The sequence below is a fragment of the Spodoptera frugiperda genome, chromosome 20, assembly GCF_023101765.2.
Source record: "Spodoptera frugiperda isolate SF20-4 chromosome 20, AGI-APGP_CSIRO_Sfru_2.0, whole genome shotgun sequence".
In the NCBI taxonomy this organism is placed as follows: Eukaryota; Metazoa; Arthropoda; class Insecta; order Lepidoptera; family Noctuidae; genus Spodoptera; species Spodoptera frugiperda.
The window spans coordinates 1146595-1163650 of NC_064231.1; the positions used below are offsets into that span (position 1 = coordinate 1146595).

Sequence of the window (17056 nt, forward strand, 5' to 3'; positions counted from 1 at the left end):
CTAACGCACACCACCACACTACCGCCCAAAAAGAGAAAAAAGAAAATTTTAAAAAGAGAACACTCCCATTGGCTTTAGCCCCGCCCACACCCACCGCCTGGGTTCAGAACAAGCCAATGAAAGTCGCGCGGCAGCCGAACAGCGGTCGGACGGGCCGAGCACAGCCGAGGGCGGCCGATTGCGCGCGTTCACAACAAAAAGTCTCACGACTGGTTTAGTGTCGGGTTGCGTCCCATCGACGCCGCATCACGTGTCGCACGCCTCCACGACGCACTTGCGCTTGCGCTCTTAATATGGACTGTTTTTGTAATCCTAAAACAATATAATACGCGATCTACTAAAACTTCTCTATTCTGTATAAATCTATTTCTATAGTAAATTCTGTGACCTGTGATATAAAGAATTTTTCCAATTTTCCAATGAAAATGAACACGCAAACGGAATGGAGCTCATGATTTCAGTGTGTTTTTGCATCTGCACAGTATTTACAGTGATACATAGTGATAGTGAACTATATTGTGATAAGCACCTGATAAGGACATTTGAGGTATTTAATCATTTTTATCATTTTACTTTCGTTATAAACAATGTAGACCAACAATTTCTTGTGTATGGAAATATAGAGCAAATGTTTTCATATTTTCTCGGTGAATATCGAGTGTTTTTATTTATTAACAAACAGTAACACAATTGAAAACATATACTGGAAGGTAGTGGTGTGAAAAAACAGTAGCCTGACTCCTGTGTTTTGATGCAAAACATTGATACAGTTTTTGCAAAATAACTGTAAACAAAAATGCTATAAAATGGAACAATTTACTTCTCATACATTTATAGTTGACTCTAGTCCACCATTTAATCATCACAACTATCTTAAAACTTTAAACAAAACTGTTGTTTATCACACAACAAATAACCGCGGACTCTCTTTCCGACGGACAACAGTGCAAATATGAAACAACGATTTGCTACATAAAAAAACAATAAATGCAACATAAAAAATGTTTTACAAGAAAAAATATTATCAAAAAAATTTATTGGACAATTTATTATTCATTCGTTTATCACAAATGTACCTACACGATTCTTATCAGTATGATGACAAATTATTTAAAATCAGACAAATTATGTCAAATCAAATGCAGTATTTATGTTCGATTTACATTTAAAATGACTTATTTTAAGGTATAAAATGTTTCATTTAAAATTTCGTTTTGCTCTAATAAAAGACATAAACGGGTTTCCTATAATTGTGTTACTGGAATCAATTTCATGAATCATGTTTTATTTCACAAAAATGTATTAATTATCTTTAAATATAAGGTGACTTTTTATTTTTATCTTTTTACAACATCTTTATGGGGAAGATTAGATATCTAGTATTTAATCTTTAAACAGAAAAACCTTATGTTTAGTTGCCATTAAGTTACTGCAAAATACTTTTTGACTTATAATGGGAATAATATTATATTTTATATTCAAATTTACACTTATAGGTATCTTATTTAGTTTGAATATAACTTTCTGTGTAATTCAACTATCTATTCAACCATCATTCGCCTAGCCATTCATCCATTATTTATATAACATCTTATTCTATTTATATTGTCATTTTAATAAATCAAAAAGAGGTATAGTTCATCAAATACCTACAGATATAAGTCACATTCCTAGATATGACATCACATGCAAACTAAACGGATTTAAATTGACATCATGGCGTGTGTGTGCAATATAATTTGAATTTAAAAATATTTATATGCCTGAGCGTACCTGGACTGAATCTATGTACCCTTTGTTTGAAGACTGAACAACCAATCAATGTCAATGCCACTTCGCTTCGTTTTCATATCGGTTGTTCGGCTGTTTTCGGCCAATCGAGCCGCCATGACAGTTCGCGATCGAAATTTGAATGCGCTCCGAGATGCGCAAACGCAAATCGATTAGCTGCCGATAAGCCGTCACATTTTGTGTGTGTGAGTGTGTATGAAGTAAGCGTTTCCGCTAATGTCTGTATGTAGTGTTATATCCTGCTTATTTGAGCTATAAATTACGAAATAAACTTTATTTAAATTATTTATGAGATTAATTTCAAATATAGAAGACAAGTAACGAATGAATTTTCCATTCATGAATATTATTCGGCACCCTGATGTTTGACAAAAAAAAAATTGCCGATGTATCCATTAGCATTTGATGTTGTACCAAATAAAGCCTAGATTTTCCAAGTAGATAGATGTATTAAGGCTGTAGATCATTATCTATGAATATATGTTATACAAGTAAATACATTTTATTGATATTCGCGGATTGTGTTACATGTTAACAAGGTTTTTGATTTTGAATTACAAATGTGATGATAAATTATAATATTTAAATATATTAGGCGACATAAATATGGTGAAACATTTGCTTTATGAAATATGCGTTTTCTTTAGATTTAAAACATTCATGCTACGACAGAAAACCTTAGCTATTAGTAAAGCAATTTTTCAACAAAGTTAAAGGTAAAATTATGTAAAGTAATTTACAAATATAATAAAGCTAGTGTTGAAATCAAACATCAAATTATGTATTTTATGTCGACAAGGTGTAAACATGCAAACACTTCTCATCGATTGACAGACTTAATCGATACAGCTATTTATTAGTCATTCAATTAGCACAATCATCTACAAATTGTTCAGCTAATCGATTCAAACACCTATCGACATTCGATTATTAAGTTTTCAATGAAAATTTTGTCTGATCAATAAATTATTCGATGTGGTTGTTTTAAAAACGCATCGATCAATCTGTGTGATCGAGCGCAGGTAATCGATTTGACTGTTGTACAGTTTGGTTTTATTCACAATTTGTTGGGTCTATAAATTGTGGTTTCGGCTGTAAATTAAAGGTACACGGACTGTCGTATTGTGTACAAATTATAGGTGCGGTACCTGTAATTTTGACGATTTAGTTTACAAAGCAGGTCGACTTAATACACAGTCCTTCAAATGCGACAGCTTACAATTTCTTGTCTATCGTTTGGGACGGACTTCCAACACTATTTATAGTGTGTTTACTTGATAGAACCTTTTTATATCAACGCCTTTGTATGAAGCTATTAAATCCGTTGACATGTCCCGGTTAATGTACAACCGTTTTGTTTGTTTTAAAATGATTGTTGGTTAGTTTTGTAAGCAGGCCAGACCTTTTTAACAGGTTTTCATCTTTTGTGCCGTAGAACTAAAGAGAATTAGACAATTTTGGGTATTAAAGGCTGTATATTGAGGCCGAATGTTTGATCAAATTCATTTACAAAATATAACTAAAAAAACAATTTGTAAATATGTAAATTTTAGTGGTTCAGAAGGAATGTTTTAATAGCAACAAACTGGGCCTAAAGCAAACAACGTTTAAAACTACAAACAACATTTTTAATGAGTGCTAAAAAGATCAGTATCTTACATCTGAGCCTAAAGCGACAAAACGCACGTGGGCAGGAGATTTCAACAGTGTGGTTTTCATCGAAATCTTCTATCATAATAATCTATAAATAAAAAGGTTTACTCTAAATGTTTTATAGTAAAAGTCTTGATCGATTTAGTATCGAAGCGAGTCGATAACGCTTGGAGATAATACTGGTTTTTTCTTTTTAAGTTTTAGGCCACGGACCTCGGCCGGGAGGTCCATAGGGGAATCAATTATCTTAATTGGACCTTCGCCTAATCTTAATAAGACTGATAGGAGTGTGTAAACGCTTGTACAAGTTCAGATGATGACTATTAAATTAATTTGTTTATCTTCAAATTGATTGGCATCTGTGTGTTTAGTTTTTGATAGTTTGAATGGAATTTTGCAGTGGTTTTGTATTTTATTTTGGGTTTTTAATGACTTGTCCTTCGTTTTTGATGTTTTGTCCTTTAGAGGACGTTGAACCTTTTTAATTGTATTTATTTGTTATAGTTGTTATGTGTTGTGTTGTAGTTACTTAAAAATCTGATAAGTTAATACCGATTAAATCTTACTAAACAAAGATACAGTGATGATTAAAATTTGTACCTTTTAGTCCATATAACTACTTTCAAAAGTGCAATAGCTAAACTGGAACAAAGAAGGTATAATGATTTGAAAAAATCTATGAATAATATTTATGTAGCTTTTTTAAAAACGGAATCAGTATATTAAATGGACTTTACCGATAACTCTCCACTTGATGATATTTTTATGATAATACTAACCTAAGTATCAAAAGTACTTACTTAGAGCCGTAGCAGTATTTTAGACATTTATTGAAAATACTATGGAACTTTAATGTTAGTGATGTTTACTTTTTATTTTCACTATACTACGGCACACACTGCAACTATGTTTCATGTTAATATGATTGCTAATTCCAAAATGGTCAAGTAATAATTGAATATAGTTCTGGGTTCTTTCCAGTTTTCAGAAGACTTTTGTTGTTATTCTTGTTGTAAACAGTACTTAGATAGCTATTAATGGTTCATTTTAAAGTATGTTATGTTCAGTAAATGGGTTAGTTTATTTCCAGTTATTAAACTGATGATTGTTTTTTGATATTTGTTTAAGAGCGGGAGCTATGATGAAAATAAAGAGATCTACCTACAAAAAGGTATCGTTTTTTAGATGTATTAAGTATTAACTTAAAACTATGGTTTATTCGCGGTAATATAGTGAGAAAAGCTCTACTAGTTTCAAGTCATAGAGGGACAGGGAAATAAAATAAAAGTATTTTGTATTATTATGTTGAGGGATAATGGATATTTTATTTTCATTTTTAAAGATAATGCTGTGTTAAATCCTTGTGTACACCAATTGGGTCTGTGAACAAAATACAATCACAAAACGTACTCATTTCACTCCAAACTTCACTCTAATTATACCAAATTGAAACTTTATTAACCACGAAATATAATTGAATTTTCAGCATCAACCGCACTGGACCCTAATAATATTCATGAAGTTATAATTTAAACCGTTGGACGGGTGTAAAATCACAATGTTTATCATTGGTACCGAGTTATAGGCAATCAGCGATGATTTATAACTCGAATGTGCTACCGCTCGCGATCGCTTCGATCCCAACCGCGATAGGCCTACGTATCGTATAGATAAGTAACTTGCGCGGGCGCATCGATCACTTGCGTTTGCCGGATCAATTGTGGGACCAGTTTATGCAGGGCTACGAGAATAAAACGAGAACAGCGCCATCCGATATATTTAATTAATATCCATACTATTTTAGGCTTAAACTACTTAATTACAATATATTAATATAAGTACAAAATTCTTGTAATAAAAAGTGTTATTCACAGGTATTTACTGTCTACATAGTTAAAAATGAGTCCGTTAATATTTTTTGATAAATATCAATATATAAATGTATGAGAGGCAATTTCACAGCAGGCGTTCTGTATGTCTGCTGCCTATCGAGACTTATGATTTGTGAAAAATATTGTCAAATATCAAATTATGATAATCTATTACTATTATGATGTCTGTATGAATAATGATTCAACAGTATTGGGTGTGAATTTATGTTTGTATTAACGATCATTTCTTTGGGCGTGTTCAACAGGACTGTTGAGAAATGTTAAGTTGGTCTAATCGTATTATTCATAAGTCCTCTTGGTTCTACTAATATACCAACGAATAATATTTTTTTTTATGTATTTCGGCACAGTATAACAGGCTTGTAATTAAGATATCTACTGAATACTTAAATCACTTCACCCAGATTAAGTCGACTTGACATGCGAATTTACTAATTGGCACTTACAATTTTAAGATAATTATAAATAAAAAAAAACATAATTAGCGTTCGTTAAATCAAATCGTTATATTATATTGATAAAAGTTTAAAATCGTTGAATTAGTGAAAAATAGTGATTACAGAGCAATGGTGCCGCCCGATAAGTTCCCTTATCACCTGATATTACGAGGAAATCACATAAAATCGACGTAATTTGCGATAAAAACGTGAGATTTCTTTTTTTTATCGGCAAATCCATTTTTCAGTCGATGCTCAGATAGCGGTCTCGTCGGTTGTGATAGATCATTACTTATATACCACCTATATCTTGTGTACTTATATTCTTTGGAAATTATCAAGACTCGCTGGAGATTTTCATCTTATCAAGTAAGAGATTTGGCTACTTAAACATTTGATTTATTATTTGTATATGTGAATGTCAAGTACATTTTTGGATCGTGTATTAATAAAGGCAATCGTTTTGAAATAGATATCCGTTTGCCCATATAAGTACCTAATACTTATGTACTATATTTATTTTACAAGGTCGTAAAACTGAAGGTATTTAAAAAGATCGTGTTGACCGTTTTAGTTTTTATGTTTAACATATTTTAAAGGCGAGATATGTATGTATGTATGTTAAAGACATAAAAGTCGGCCCATTTGAATACTTAGAAAAGATACAAAACATTCTACACATATTATAGGCTCGCTAATTTATTTAATTATAAATAAATGGCAATTTTATTTACTAGAAGAAAAAAAAACATAGAAAATAATTTTCCTAACACGCTATCGCCAATAAATTAAAGCGGATTTCGTGTTGATTTTCTAAACCGTAATTTGATACTTTTAGCACTAAAATGCGGGTATTAAATTTTATTAGTGGATTAAGAAAAAGTTGGAGGATATATAGGAAATCATAAATTTCTTTTGAGTTTACATTTAGTAATGAATTAATTTAATTTAGGATTAGATACTAGTTTCCTTGGCGGAAAAGACATACCTACCTATACATACATAGTTGTAAAATATAGCCACATAACACAGGTCTTATTAAAACTCCCATACATGGGCCGAGTCCACTGCCGATCTATGAATAGGAAGAATTTAGAATCTAAGTTATTTTCTGACACTATTTGGAATCTTGCTTAAATTTTTCTTCACTCGTTAATGATTTTAAGGCTTTATTTTTCCATGAGTTTTCCTGCTTATACATGTAGTATAAAGTTTTTTTAGTTCTCTACCACAGCCTTATTGAAACTTGTGAAGGGCTAAGAAATATTTGAAACAAATAATTATGACTTTGACAAATTAGCTATAAGAAATTAAATAACTGCTTTACACTCAAAGAATAATAAATGAGTATAGATAAAGTAGTTGCAAATGTAATTGTTTCCAAAATTAATTGTGTAAAAATAAGTAAAGTCGTTTTTTATGGTAGACGTAAGTTTTTAAATTGTAGACGCATGTTTATACATATTTTTTTTATTTTACATTGTCAGATAATATTATACGTACTTAAATAAAATAAAATTAATACTTACCCGAATAATGTTAAGTATACTTTAAATAGTTTTTTTTAAAACTCATTGTGTCGTTACAAGAGTTTAACCAGCTTTTTAGGCGGCAGACGATAAAATTCTAGTGTGGTTTGTTAAACTGAAAAATCAAGACTTACCGCATCATAGTTTACCTAAATATAATTAGAAAATAATTAATATTATTTTACGTTGCTTGTTTAAAATCATTATGCAAATATAAATATTTTAACTAATAACAGGTTGCATTAATAAAAACAATTTTAAAAATTCTTCAGTAGGTAAGTTTAGTACATCCTTGTAATGTAGAAAAAAGTGCACTAAACGTTACTATATAACCATTCAAAGTAGACCTCTAATCCTAAAAGAACTTTACATAATGCCAGGTCTTTTTATAATGGAAATATTCTATACATAGCATAGCAATGCTATGTTTTTATACATGAGAAGCAAAAACAAGTAGTACCTCATTCTTATCTTCGAGACAGCATCTGAGTAGAACCATTTGACTTTTACTCATTTTATCAGCCAAATACCCTTTTTTGTTTAACTGAATTTATTTTGTCTGTCATTGGAATTTTATATTATATGTCCTTTAAATTATGATTATATATTATGTCTGAAGCGACTGGTTCGTCCGTCTCTAGTTTAGATTTGTAACTATGAAGAAATGAGCAATCAACAATATTATTTTTATACAAATAATTAGATAGGTTAGATAGGTTCAAGTAAATTACTATATTTCTGGAAACTGAAACACCAGAGGCGTTACAAGTGCGTTGCCGGCCTTTTGGGGGTTAGGAATTTAAAGGTTGTTGGGGAATTGGGGATTAGGAAGGGGGATAATTGGGCCTCCGGTAACCTCACTCACACAACGAAACACAACGCGTTGTTTCACGTCGGTTTTCTGTGAGGCCGTGGTATCACTCCGGTCGAGCCGACCCATTCGTGCCGAAGCATGGCTCTCTCACACTTATTTATTACTTATTTAAAGAATGTAATGAATATCAATCTAATGTAATGTATAATAATATGTATAGATAATCTACTACTTTTTTGCAGACATCTAAGTACTAAATAAATTAAATGTCTTTTTCTATCTAACAATTAGATTTTAATCAGTCTCTACGAGGTAGGAAATTAGGTAAAAATATATAAAATAATTTTATCAAATAATAAGTTTGATAAGTGAAGCTAAGTGTTCGAATTTGCTTTTAATGAAATAATTCTATATGTTTGATGATAATAGAAATCGATTACTATCGTGACGTTCCTTATCACAATGATAATTGATTGCTCACAAACGATTTTTCTTTACCTAAGTATCAAGAACGTATATAAGTCCTTGTTGAAAGTAAAGCCTTGAGTTATTATAAAATGTTTAAAATAAAAGATTAGATTTGTTAGTCGATTTCTGTTTAGAAACTATTACATATGAAAGAAGTTAGAATATATAATGTTATACGGAACGTCTAGGTAGGTTGAAAATTAATTTTACTTTTTAATACATTAAATTCCATGGGGGGCAAAAGTGACCGGCGCTAGGGATATGCCTTCAACAGATTTTTATTGGCAGTCAAAGTCTTAAGGCAAAAAACTTTGAACCACATTAAGGGCTAACTTTATCCGTAATTCAACCAGGAAAAGCTCATGAAATGTTTATATACTGAAATCGTAATAAAAATGTAAGTAATGGTTTCTTGTTTAATTTGAAAAAGGCACTTCCCTAAGTATCCAAATGTTTAAGGTGTAGGTAAAGGTTTGTTATGTATTTTGAATACTTCGAACATAATTGTACTTACTTAACTAGTATGTAGGAATTACAACAATAGTTTTATGTTATATATAATATATAATTGTTGAATACAGAAATAGAGTATTTCACGTTGAATGCGAACATTAAAAAGTAGAAAAACAGAAGAAACACATTGCTTTAGCAATATGCTTTATCTATCAATTTATTCAATTGATCAGTATCTAATAAAAACATATTTTATTTTATAACTAAAATAAAAAAGTGAAAATTTTAATTAGAGCAAGCGTAGTTAATTTAATTAAAATAATTTATTATAGAATAAAAGTAACTAACTTGGCAAGCAGACTTTTATAAAAAAATATACAACTTTTTTTTTAAACTTGTAACGTTTTTGTAATTTTTGAGCTACAGTATTTAGAAGGCTTCATTATTTTGTACATTAGATCTAGTCAGTTAGGTACCTAGCATGTATGAGCCTAATTAGGTACAGAAAAAATTAACACACGCAGGTAATAAGCAAGTGCTTACAAACACTTTAAGCTGCTAATAATACATTTTATATGAAACTATAAATTTATTTTTGTAAATAAGCTACAAAAGAAGGCATTTACACGACAAAATTATTATATAAATTTTTTTTGATGAGGTCTGTATAATGCCGGCGGCCAGGACAGCAGAAAAGTATTATAGACTATGCTCAAATATAAGGCTTTTTAAGGTTTTAACACTTCTTGAACAGTTAGTTAAAGAGTATTACTATTTCTAGGTACTTTATCATTTGTAATACACAATATAATACATATTTGCATATAGTGACAATAAATTGAATTAAATTTTGTAATGAATCATTGAAATAGTATGTAGGCGGACAATTGTTATACATTGTTGACAGCTAAAAATTATGCTATTTTAATAAAATCTAGGCTCATTTAAACATTTTATTTAAGCTTACATAGGAACACTATGACATTAAACCTATTTTCTATTCCTAGTATTCAAAATGCCCATAAAGTTATTCAATTATTAACATTCAAAGTATGAAACTCTAATGTGATACTACGGGTGCGGCAGCTTATCAAGTATCATATTTGTTTGAATAGAATTAAATGTCAACAATTTCCATACTTTATGAGCTTGTGAAATGTCAGATGCGAAATGAGAGTTTGTGATGAGGATAGATAGGTTTGAATTGGTATTTGTCAATGTGTTTTAAACCCATAAAATAAATAATTCAATTTATTGGGTAGAATAAAGTTAATTTAAACAGCATAGATTTACCACTAATAACATAATGATTATAATATGTATTATGCATATTGCATATATTCAGTTAATAGTCCTAAATCCTAACCTATCCTAACAGAAAACCTTGTAATTATACTATGAATAGAAAATTAATTGATCTTTTTATTTCAACACTGCATATTGATTTATAATCTTGTAAATAAATGAATTAATGATACTGCATACAAATTGTTGACAATTTCTTGAATATTTACAAACACTCTCGTGTTTACATTGGCTAATGCAAGGTGGTGGACTACAGGAGTGTTAGGTAAACGTGCCAAAAGCAGATAAAGATATCGATGAGCAGGTTTTAGTAGTAATAAAAATCACAGTTCGGTTGGCCATAACAACGCTTAATACCCGGTCATCGCTTATCGTGGCGGTTCGAGTGTTGTTCGCACCTTATCAGTTAATCAAATTGGGAGCGTATCGGTATCGCAGACGTATTTGATAGCACACCACTACTATCTTAATTGATTGTCTATTTTTTGACAAAACACCAGGCCGGATTTATCGTTAGTGTTTCTTTGATGTCAAAAAATTCCCTCATGACATCCGTGTGTTCGTAACATGCTGCCTAATTGGTTTTCCCAGATTTGAACGCTTCAGTCATTTCAGTTTTATATTGTTTTTCTCTTTTATTTCACACAATTATTACATTTATCGCATTCTAAACATACTTCTATCTTCCACAGATACGTGCAATATGAACTGGTCGTCAACCGCTGCGTCAAGTTGAGGCATACAAATGCAAAGACTGAACCCGACCACACTCTAGTTCGGGTTCATCATACACCAAGCTGACTTTAGGAATGTTGATAGGGGAGTGGACTTTTAGTGCGTGTGTATAAAAGCGATGCATGGTGTGTGAGGTCGGATCGGCCATGGACATGAGTGGAGAGGGCGCGGGGTCGGGGGCGAGCGCGCTGCAGCAGCGGTGGTACGAGGGCCGCGTCAACGGCAGCCCCGCCGCCGGCGACGTCAACGCCGACGCCAATGGCGACGGCTTCTTCCACTCCCCGCTGGAAGGCGGCCATCACAGCCGCGCCCGCTACTACCATCAACAAATGCACGCCCCCTACTCCGCCGCTGTCGGCTCGCACGGTAAGTTCATTTATAATCTATATCATCAGTCATCATTTAAGTCATAGTCGGCAGATTAAAGTTACACTTCACTGTACAATCAGGTCGGTAGCAACTCTGATGTAATTCCAATTCGCACTACGTAGAATGGCGAGTCAGCCATCTAGATGGCTGTCGGGGCCAGGTTCACAGTAACTGTTTAATTGATAGCACCGCCTAATCTCTAAATCACTCGCATTACATACAATTTACGAACATTGGCTCTCAGAACTGGACGTCGTAACAATTAAGCACGTTAAGCGGACCTCTAATTCCGCGACCGAAACTGTCAGAATTAAGCAAATTGCTCCCACCGACAGTAGGCAGCTCGTCCATCGGACGTTATCGCACATCAGACGATATCTCTCCAAAACTCCACAATTAATTCAACGGACCCAACCAGTCAAAATCGCCATTCTGTAAGGTGACAGCTTAGGTAAACACGAACTAAAATGGGCCCCGCTCGTAAAAGAAAAAAATGAATCCATACTTTTTGTTTTTTCTTTTGAGGTTTAAATTTTATGGCGGCTATAAAGATTTTCGTGGGGACAGGTGGCTCTTCTTTATATTGTAACTACTCGGCTGGATGGTACAAAAGGTCACCTATAGCGTGGTGTTAGGGACTAGATTGGCATGTGGACGATATGGGGACGATTAGAATTTATTTAGCGGTCCGTCGGTAGTGATGCGACACTTAAGAAACTGTGTCACTTCTCGGAATCGGAACTGGGAATTGATTTCGTCGCGTTCACAGCAGTTATGTGTGTTAGTTTATGTGTGTCGCAGGCTGGACGCGGGCTGGGCCCGGCCACCCGCCGCCCGGCCACAGTCCTGTTTGTAAACCCACTCTGTTATCGTGTTAGTGTCGAGCTCCGATGCGGCTTCTTGTCGCTCTGATTACATCTGAATCTGGTAAATTCGTCCGTCGACACACACCGGCTCTCGATTAGGTTACTTACATTTAAAATTATGTGAAACATTGATATCCGCCGACAGATAAAGTAAATTGTAAAATATTAACAGTATGTCGCTGCTCACTTTTGTTATCTCTCGTATTAAAGTAACACAGGTTTCTTCTTTTATATTTTACATGCAAATAAATAGTCGGTTTTGAAATGTTTCTCTTTGTAGAATGGGTGCTTGGTTTCTGGAGTTATAAAAAGCGTATTTAACCGTGTTGGGGCGGATATAAAGTTAGTACGATGACAACTCGGATCGTATTCACTTGGTCACTAACTTTATTACCGAGTTTATGCTTCTCGCGTCACCGGCATATCTCGCATTATTATAGTTATTTTATTTACGAATTAAACTGCACAAACGTGTCTTGCATCTATATAAAAGTGTTTATGAACATTAAGTATCTTAGAGCCAGAATATCTGGAGTTGACGAAAACAATTTATGTTAATTTGTTGTGGAATTCGTTGGGACGTGGTGGTGAGCTAATGAAACGTTTTTTTAATGACAGCTCGGTTGCCATGGTGACGGGTGTGTCGCTGTAACGCGATACGGCCGCGTGTTTGACGCGCACTCCCAATTTATGGTTTAGTGAAGCGATTGATGACATAGTGGAAATTATTTATTCCACTGAGAGAGTTTCACTTTTATTGTTGTTTTTATTCGGTCTAACTTCTGAAATGTTACACCTATTGCGCGATGCCTACTTAACGGCCGGCCGGCCGGTTTATATTACATTTGATTTGTTGACTGACGACACATAAAAAATATAAAATGTCCGATTCTGAGTATTTTAGTTTGTAAATTAAATGGCTTTAGACGTCCTGTGTTTGCCGAAATACCTATTTAACATACAAATATTTACGGCTGCTTGAACTTAATTTTCTTAAGAAACTGTTTAAATATTTTTATTACGAAATAAATTGTAAAGTTATTATTGTGCATTGTATGTTAAACGTACCGAATTTTCTCAAAATTTTTCGGTAGGTAAAATTAGGCACCAATTAAATTTGGTTTTTATCTCAACGAAGTTTTTCTTTGCCAGTGGCCCGGGTAGTATAGAAACAGTAGGAAAGACAAGAACACAAACAGACAAACAAAACGAGCACATTATTCAATCCACCGTTCTGTATCGACTCATCGCCAATTTCACACCTATTGAACAATGACAAACATCGGACCACTCGTAATCTCTACGACGATAATCGAAACGTAGCCTTATCTTGACTACATAGAGTCTAATTTTAAATGTACTATTTCAATGAAAAAACAGTAATTGTTATGATACGTTGTTTTAAATTATTGGCTTGTGTGCACTTACGTAACTCCATACTCCATATGTAAGATAAGTGGATTGAAATTACTACTGAAGTGACCTGTTGTAATCATGGCTCCGTGAATAAACGAGGACGTCGGTACTCGGTCTGTTTCTTTTAAAAAGTCCATGAACTGGGGTATGTAAATGAATCCCATAAAATCCCCTGTAGTAAGTCCTAACACTTACAGTTTCGCTTCGCTGGATAATGTGGTTGAGTGAAAACGTTACCTATAGTAAAACATGAGCAAACAAGTAGCCGGCCGCACGCCGATGCCGGCAGGACCGACCGCCAGACGTTCATTTGTTTTTTATTATTCCTTTAACACAAGTTTACATCACTAGACGGGAGAAAATGAGATTTTTTCAATTACCGCGTTCTGTTGGTTAAATAAATGAACGTAGTAACGAGTGCGTCAGCCCCGGCCGCCTGTCTGTCGTCAGACCGGCCCCCTCAACATCTACCTACCCCACCTTTTAATTGATTAAACATTCTTTTTGCAATTTCGACTTGTCCACATGTATCATTTTTCATTGAAGCTCATTCTACATGTACGCAGTGTAAACCCTTGCAGCAAGTAATTGTGCGAGACCTGCTATAATTAAAAATAATTGAATGTCTCCGGCATAAAAATAAAACACGAACAATTCCCACTAAAATGATGGGTATACCTTTGTGTGAGCTGCGCAGTGCTCCCGTATAATGACTGCTGTTGTTTCCTCGTGCTCCTCACTACATTTTCATTTACATACACTAGTAACGTACATACATTTGGCGAATGCAGCGTTTGTCACCGCGTGGCCGGTGTGTGCGTGCGTCGCGCGTGTGTGCGTGCGGCTCGCCCCGCAGATTGGCGCAATTAGCGGCGCGGGGGTGGGGCCTGCGCCCGCGCACGCCGCGACATCTCCTCCCAGACGCACACTGCTACGTTCCCCGTAATCATGCCACAAAATAATGTTGCCATCAACGTTTAATTATTTTCCCCCTGTACTTTGCAACCAGACCCATGGATGGCGACATGCATAGTTAAGCCGCATGAATTAAATATTTGCTAGAAAAAACAACGGCGCGGACTTGAGAACCACACAGGCGTCTATATTAGCACTTTTTTGCATTCATTTTCACACCTAAGGTTTGTTTACCTATTATGCTATTAGCCTTGATGGCTAAACTATGCAGACCATGTCCTGGAAACTATTTTCGTAGTAGGTACAACTTTCTTCGCTCGTTGGAATGTTACGTGCAAGATCAAGAAGACATTTTAATTTTATATACCTAAATGTTTTTTGATCACCATGTTTTTGAGACTTAATCGCTCTTAAAAAACCTCGTAGAAAGTCTATAGAATCGATTTCGGCTTGTGAGCATTTGTTATTTTTTAATAAATTTACATTTAGAAACTAAGACATAAAATGTTATGTAGAACCTATTTCTATAAAAATCCGATTGATAAAATATTCATCAGGCAATTAAGTAATAAAAAAGATGTTTTGCGAAAAAACTTTTGTTATTGATTGTACTTTCTACATCTAGGGCTGCCACACAATAGGAACGCGTCGGATAGTCGACTGTGATAGGCGTAGAATGGAATAGCCATCAGTTAGTGGACATAGCCGACATAGAATAGACACACCATAGGTATACTTGTGATAATAAGATTTATTTCTTGATATAATTTTACGATTAAAAATATATATGACCGCCATTTTTGTAATATTCATTTTAATTTGAATTAAATCTCAACCTAATTTAATTATTAAACCCAAATTACTTTAATTATGAATCTTGTATACAAAAATTAACTGTTTGTTAGGTAAATTCTTATAGGTAGGTATAATAACCTTGCAAAATAATGTTTTTCTTAGCTGCCTTTGTTTGAAATGCATCGCTGAATTTAAACAAAAATATCTCTAAGTACAGTTCTGATGTGAAGATAAATAAAAATCGAAAGTCCAAGCACCCTGCGCAGACGCATATCACCATTAATTAAGTCAAACTGTCTGTTACTGGCCACTTATATTATTAGCCGTCACAATACATTTAACGGCAGCCATTTTGAGTTACGTTTGAATTAAGAAGCGTGGCGCAATCTACTTATGTACTGGCTGGAAGACAATTAGTAAATTCTACATATGTACAAACATGCTTATGTGTGCACGTGTCTAAATATCACCGCCTTACTGTTTTTGATTGCGAAGGAATGATAGCCATTGAATATAACAGTGTTTGGCAATAACTATAGACATATCTTATGAAAATAAGTTCTCTGGACGATTTTTCACCCAGAGAGTTCCAATGCGGTATATAAACAAAGATTAAGTATATTGTAACGAGATTAAAGACCAGTAGTAGCATTTTGGTAGGCATTCAAATGCATGTGCGGACATGCAACACAATTGATATTACATTAGAACATTACAAACATCAAATAGTCTATTATTTTACATAAAAGCTAACAAGAGTTTTTCTAACATCAATTTTATTAAAAACAAGAAAAACTAAACGTTCACAAAACCTGCTTCAAAAGGGTACTTAACACTGAAATAATCTTTAGTCAAGTGTAGAAGTTATATGGCCTTTTTTCCTACTATGCATACTTAATAACTTAATGGTGCTTAAAAGACAATAACAGCGTTTATTGGCGCAAACAATTAAGATAGTCATGTGCCATAGGGGAATTTATAGTGCAAAAAGAAGATTAAGCACCTGTGGTAAACAGTGTTACAGACTGATACAGGTGTTCGAAACTTAAATAGAATACTGGCTGGAAACAATGTAGTCTAATATGAAAGATTTTTTTTAAAGAATTTGGTTCGAAATTCAAATTGCAACATGGTTGGCGGTTAGTGCAGCTATAAGTAGCTTCCAATGTGTAAAAAGTATTTGTTCCTTTAAAAAATATCTACATTAGAACTCCATAGTTTATAATCTTACGTCGAGATCCGACGTCGCCCGACATCGCCTGATGTCTCTGGGGACACATGTCGCTTGACAAATGTTCCTAAAGGAGACGAGGCTTTGGTATTAAACTTTAACTTATACAATACCTACGAAATTATCAAATACTAAAGCTGTAAGCATTTCATCTACCAATGCATCAACAAATCCTTTCTCAGTCACTAGAAAATTCAAACTAATTTCTAATCAAATTCCACCCACTCGACAACCCTAAACGAGTAACATTAGCACAAAACTTAAACAAAAGTATTAAACAAGAAACAAATACGGCAATCTAGCGGCAACGCTCACAAATATCGATTGGCAGCGCTCCGGCCGGCAAACAACTAGAAAACACCGTTTTATTGACGTTTGCCGTAGTTA

At 33.8% G+C, this 17056-nt stretch overlaps 1 protein-coding gene across 5 annotated transcripts in view; it reads left to right on the plus strand.

Annotated features, from left to right (window-relative positions):
- The first annotated feature begins 206 nt into the window (after positions 1-206).
- The window catches only part of LOC118261821 (GATA-binding factor C), a 94122-nt gene continuing 77272 nt past the window's right edge, over positions 207-17056 (plus strand). For 3 of the 5 annotated variants that reach the window (XM_050701434.1, XM_050701436.1, XM_050701438.1), the window contains exons 1-2: positions 5988-6142; positions 11035-11443. In XM_050701434.1, the coding sequence (XP_050557391.1) occupies positions 11200-11443 (244 nt within the window). In that variant the 5' untranslated portion in view covers positions 5988-6142; positions 11035-11199. Of the gene's footprint in view, positions 548-5987; positions 6143-11034; positions 11444-17056 lie in introns of those variants that run through there. The other 2 variants (XM_050701435.1, XM_050701437.1) reach the window with 1 other exon arrangement.